The following is a 6,390-nucleotide window of genomic DNA, read 5'->3' on the forward strand; positions in this document are numbered from 1 at the left end:
GAAGGAAGGGGGTGGGGGAAGGAAGAAAGAGTCTATGTGAATGATGGCCGGTCAGTTCTATAAACCACGAGCCGCCACTGGGGTTAACACGACTGCAGATGAACTTATAAGTTATTTTAAAGAGTCGACTCGATGCGTCCCCTTGCAACTGACTAAAATAGAACTCGACCTGGCTCGGGAGCAAGAGCATTATTCTTTAGCCCGAAACCGCTACTCCTCGCAAAAGGTATCTAACTAAAGACAGCATCCATAGTCATGTCTGGAAGGTATTTGTGCATTCTCCACAGACTCCACACCTGGCTCAATCTCACCGTTACCTTTTTGGAACATTGAAAGAATATCTATTATCATCAAAGTTATTCACAAAAGATGACGATATCGTTTCAGAAACCCAAGACTGGACGAATTTTTTCGACCCGATAGTGGTTTTCCAGGGGATAGTGAGTGGTAGAAAAAAATATCGGTTTTCAGGACGATTCTGTTATTGAGAAGTAGCTGAGTGGTGTTATTACTTACTGTGCAATTTTCAATCAAATATAATTTTTTTAGGTATAATATGGCTGTTTCCACGTTTAGACAGCCCTCACAGATAAGTTAGAACGAGACAAAAGAAAGTAAAAAGGAGCGACTCTCGACTAGATGCCAACATAAGCAGAAGCATGCAAGCGAACACGACTTATGCTTTTAAATAGTATATGTTTTTGTCTTTATGGCCCATTAGCATCTCGAACTACTTAAGCAATGACACACCAAAACAAAAGGTGGGGGGGGGGGACGACAGTTACGACATCATCATCACCACCAACAACAACAACAAGGAAAAATGGAATCGACAGCAAAAGAAAAAAAAAGCCAACAACGCCGACATATTTTTAAAAACACAGCTTAGACTGGCAGCGTCCTCATGAAAATTCAAAGCTATTTATTTCGTTCAAAAAGGAACCACATGACGTCATCAATTTTTTACTCACGAGTTGGCGTCCAGTTTGCCGGAGTGACTGTCCTCATTTTCGCTCCAGTCGCTCGTCTCTGCCTCGTCCTGGCTCTGCTCCGATTTCAGCATCTTTGTCTCCCCGGATCTCTGCTCAGCCTCAATACAAGACGGTTCCCCGTTTTTCTCCGACGGGTACTCGATACTCCTGCTCATTCTCATCAGTGGAAATCGATCTCTCTCATGCCACAAGGGGCCGCCGGGGTTTTAATGTCAGAGAGTATTAACCTCACTCTTAGTTACATCATACATAAGGTTTTTCACCACCGTAAAAGACAAGTCGCAACATCCCGTGATTTATATGAAGTAAGTCACAATGGCACACAATAACCCTAAATCTAGAAAATCAAGTAAGTTCTTTTTAAATTAATATTTGAATTGACAAATATCTGCAACGAACCTGATATGATCTAGCACGATATTCGTCCATGATGTGAAGAAATAAATACAAGCACCTCGTCAGTGACACTCACATTACGCCGTGAAGCATCACCGGTGGCAACTTTGGAACGATGGTATTTAAGGGACCGTGGGTGGGGAGAAGGGGAGTGAGAAAAGGTAGGGGCGGAAGTTGTTTTTTTACGAGGTGGGGGGGGGGGGGTGCGTGGTGTTCCAAAATGTTGAGCTTAAGCTCTGTTTTTTAATGTTTTAAATTTTATTTTCACATGTCGCCATTGTCAACATTATAAGCATTATTAAACATGTTGAGACATTATGTGATAGATGGTCTTCTCTAATAATAACAGTTTCTTAGTGTTTGGGCGCTTAACCAGCTGCTTGCACTGCATGCTTCCCGGGAAGCTGAGAATGTTTCTGAGTGTTCTTTGGTCTGCTGCGGTAATAATATAGTGTAAAGCGCATTGAGCTTGCTTTCGAGTGGGGACATGCGCTATACAAAGGCTATTTATTATTATTATTAATAATAAAGATGAAACTGTCTTTGCATTTATGTATAGGTAGATAGCAATATGCTATTCATGGTTGTTTGATGCATCAGGTTGACTTTTTTGTCTCTTGAAATATCATAATGTTAAACCGATTCCGTCTCTTAATTGTAGTGTGTAAATGTAAGTAAGTGTAAAGCCCCTATCAACACTGTTATGTTATTTTAAAAAGGAGGGCCTCCGAATCTAAAATCTGTGTGACACAGAACCAAACCAAATGGGTTGAGTGTTTTGATAACTTCACAAAACGATTCGAGTTCAAGAACGCCCAGTCTTGGATTTGAACAAAATCGGCTCGGTAGTCCATCTTATCAACTGAGTTAATGAAAGGTCCATAAGTGTAGTGTTCATATATATGAAATTGGCTTTGAAAAATAAACCATACCCAGCTTACAACTCATGGCTTCATGCCCAATACATCATTACAAATGTTTTCAAAAGAGCTGAATACATTAAATTAGTGAACTCCACTTGCACTTTTTATTTGAATTTGACGTTGTCTTTGACGCAACTGCAACGTCAGCCGATCTCCCCTTTGCTGTTCCAGTAGTACGGTTCTATTTGCATCGAATTGTCACTGCTTTTTTCCTTAAGCATACTTAATTTACTCTTGTAGAGGGAAAGGGGCAGGAGGAAGAGAGAGAGAGAGAGAGAGAGAGAGAGAGAGAGAGAGAGACAGAGAGACAGAGACAGAGACAGAGACAGAGACAGAGAGAGGGGAAGAGAGACAAAGAGGGACAGAGAGAGACAGAGACAGAGAGAGACAGAGAGAGACAGAGAGAAGAAAGGAGGGGTGAGTTAAAGGCTATCTTTATAAACGATTTTAAACCAATGCAGAGATGGTTCATTTCTTTCTGTCCAACTTAACGCCCCATTTAAAACAAAACACCATTTCGAGAGCTGAACCACAAGCCGTGATCTTTCAGATGGTCACTATTTGATTGGCTCTGACAATTGGGGTACAGACCCTGAGGCGAGAGCTGTAGAAATATCCTAAGGACAAAGTGCTCTAAAAAATGACTTGTTTCCGACCACCTTTTCTTCAAGCAAGGTGATCCATTTCTTTAAACGCTCCAAATATACGAAACAAATTGTTCAAAGTAATTAGGGTTAATCCCGACAGCTACTATTAAGTCCCTGAAATTGAGGTCATTCACCTTAATAATGCTTGAACCCATTTCAAAAGAATACATAATAATATTTAAATACGGTTTTAATAAAGCATGTAAAAATATAATAATTAATCTCATCTATATTTTAATCCGTATACGGCCGGTGTCTTTGTAAGCTAAGCTTCCTACTAGACCAAGGTCTTCCAGAACTGCTGTTATTATCAAGGAAGAAAACAATGAATAGCTTGCTCACCCGACCCCTAGAAGAGAATGATCCACTAACGGAATGGTGCATAAGTAAAACATTAATACAGTGCTAAATTTTAATTCTGGAGCCGCCCTATTCCGAATGCTCATGATTTTGTGTCTCTGTGTTGATGAATAGCAGTAGTCATAAACAATATCCTTCATCATTGAATGTGACACGATTGTATCGCCCGCTGTGGACTTGTTGTGACTAAACTTTTCAGACTATCGGAAAGTGATATTATGGTCACGTAATGTTATTTATGTATCTAATGGTGCCTACTCTTGTATTCCCGCTTTGCAAAAAGGGAAACATTGAGCACCAGTAAGTTGCTTCGTTTTTTGCTTGTGTATGGCGTCGTTTTGTAACCAAGATAAAACATTTCCTAGCTGTCAAGTACGCTTGTAGTATGCTCAAGGACATTTCTTATTAGTTTTAATATAACTCCTAATGCTTTCATTTTTTTCAAGACGAAAATGCCGGGAAATAAATCGATTTCGGCACACAATAACTTTCAAATTTGAAGTCATTAAAGCAACTCCGAATAAAACGACCATAACGTTATTATGGAGAAATGCCTTAGCTATTTTGCTTTTGTCTGCCTCTTCAGGATTTCAAATCGTATTCCTATTGAAGAAAAAGCTAAATTCAAAACATCATTTAAATAAATAAAGTTGGAGAGTTACCCAATTTTTCAATGAACAATACGTCATCGTTCTTTTCATCTGCATTGACAGGAATGATGTACTCTAAACAAATCCACAAGATTTGCCCTAATCGACAAAGCGTCAACCTAATGAGTTTTGGCGATGGCAAGGCGTCTGTCTTTTCAATATCCCATATAAAAGGGTAGAAATAATAACCTGTTCCAAACGGTCCATATTTCACAAAGAAGCTGTTGTATGATGGCGGGATTGAATGTAAACGTTATCAGATTCTGACTTAATGCTGCAGCGAACTGATATGATGGAGATGCCGGGGTTGGCGCAAATGTATTTTTTTTCTTTTCTCAAAGAAAGGTGTTTTTTTCTATACTTCGCAATTGGAAGATATAGACACATTATCGTAAAATGTCACTGACATAGTATCCAAAATACTGAAAAACATTACAGACTGCTGCAGCAAACGAAAACCTACTTATTACGAGACAAAAAAGCAACCTTAATAAAAAGAAAGTAGAAAACAGGTTTCCTGGAGCTTTTTCCCACAAGGGGCAATACGCTATCTCATTTAGCGGTGCTCCGGCGTGTTTGCCAGACACAGCCACCTGGTTAACCGCCAGGCATTGACACACTAGTGACGTCATGGTACTCAAAATGGATCGAAACAGATAAATCTATTTGAGTACAAAGTCTTAATTTTTCGTTTGTATGTTTGTTCTGTCTACTCAAAAATATGTTTTTACTTTTCAGCTTTTATTGATAATACGGAAAAAAGGATTATTCCTAAAATAGATAATTTGACAGATCTAGGGCACAAGGGACACCAATAAATAGACACACCTTCCAAATCATGTGTGGATACCGTCTTCGACAGGGATGTCAATTATGAAATCATTGGAAGTTTTCCTTGAAGCAGGCTTTACAAAAAGAGTAACACATCGAGACAAGCGTTCCGTCATATGTGATGCAGCTGTTATATTTGCTTCACTGTTGCACGGAGCAGACCTTAGTTCGGTTTCTGAACGAGGAGAATTTCTATCGAGTATCTCTGTCTTTCTTTTGGGATGTTGTATCCATCTCATTCTGATTTGACCCTGACAGGCAATGTTTGATTCCCGCCTCCTGAATGATCTAAAATTAGTGTTTTTGGAGGGATAAAAAAACTACATTAAAACATTTGTGATGAGCTCGCAATAGTAACCAGGCCGAGCCAAAATTATGTCTTTAGCTAACAGGTTATCATGAGGAGTGGGGGTGTTATACATATAAGTAATTGAAACAGCTTTCTTGCTCTTACTAACAAAGTGTTATCAGCACTCACCTGGTCGACTGGCAAACAAAGATATCTCAACCAAGAAGTATCCCCCAAAACAAAGTTTGACTCAATTGGCGGTCTCAATGTCGACTTTCAAGAGTTTACCGAAAAGGAAAAGAGTACTTTAACATTCTGTCAAGTTAATTATTCATTTTCTAAGACGTTGTCTCATCCAGCGTCCTTTTTAAAAGCAAGTCAGCATGTTGCATACGACAAGTGCCTATTATAGTGTAAGAAAAATAAATGGCTGAGAACTTGTGTTACACATCTTGAACCATTACATCTTAGTAGCTAGCGTGTCTTAATACCGTTAGAGGACTTTCCGGAGTTCTTTCAAACCTGAAAAACAAAGTACGCAATGTACCTATTTAAAAAACTAAAGATGATCTTACTATTGCATCGGAATGTTGTATTTATCCTGTACAGCGACGAATCATTTCCAAGGTCAATGATCAACCCTTTAAAACATAACTCACTGCTTGCGATCTCTTGTGAATATCGGGTGGTTTGATTTGAACAAGAACCAACATAGATGCAATCCTGAAAACCCGGAATAGCTTCTAAAATAAGAAAGTTGTCTGTGAGAATAAATCCTGGACAGCCATCGATAACAGGCAGGACATTTTCGAGAGATGTAACTCGTTGCACACGTTATATTCACACGATGGTGACTGGGGGGTCTGCCACCTCCTCGCTCCCTGGAGAGGCTGGCGCTGGAATCTCGGTGTTTTGCGACCAGAGCCTTTGGAACGACAATGTCGTAGCCTGGCACGGTGAGAAGAGGGCTGGTGATTTTATGAGTGAGTCGGGCTGACTCTGTCACGAAGATGGGGCAGCTACATGAATACATTGCGGTGCTTATCGGGAAAGGGGGGGGGGGTACATGTACGGAAGAGGGGACAGAGGGAGAAACAGAGATAAAGATGGAGAGAAGAGGGGGGAGAGGGAGAGGTTGTTCGAGTGTGGTAGAAAAAGAAAGAGACAGAGAGAGAGAGAGAGAGAGAGAGAGAGAGAGAGAGAGAGAGAGAGAGAGAGAGAGAGAGAGAGATGAAGAGAGGAAAAAGGAGTTACGATGAGGGAGAAAAAAATCCAAGAGAGGAAGAGAGTGAGATGGAGAAA

The 6,390-nt window shown here is 40.1% G+C and overlaps 1 protein-coding gene across 3 annotated transcripts in view; it reads right to left on the minus strand.

Annotated features, from left to right (window-relative positions):
- LOC101850633 overlaps positions 1-6,091 on the minus strand; it is a 92,888-nt gene extending 86,797 nt beyond the window's left edge. Inside the window, exons 1-2 of one of the 3 annotated variants that reach the window (XM_005093050.3) lie at positions 5,748-6,091; positions 972-1,329 (exon numbers count right to left, since the gene is read on the minus strand). In XM_005093050.3, coding sequence (XP_005093107.1) covers positions 972-1,153 — 182 coding nt within the window. In that variant the 5' untranslated portion in view covers positions 1,154-1,329; positions 5,748-6,091. Of the gene's footprint in view, positions 1-971; positions 1,330-5,277 lie in introns of all 3 variants that reach the window. The other 2 variants (XM_005093049.3, XM_035968405.1) reach the window with 2 other exon arrangements.
- Between the last annotated feature and the right edge of the window lie 299 nt (positions 6,092-6,390).

Source organism: Aplysia californica, unplaced genomic scaffold, assembly GCF_000002075.1.
Source record: "Aplysia californica isolate F4 #8 unplaced genomic scaffold, AplCal3.0 scaffold00057, whole genome shotgun sequence".
NCBI lineage: Eukaryota > Metazoa > Mollusca > Gastropoda > Aplysiida > Aplysiidae > Aplysia > Aplysia californica.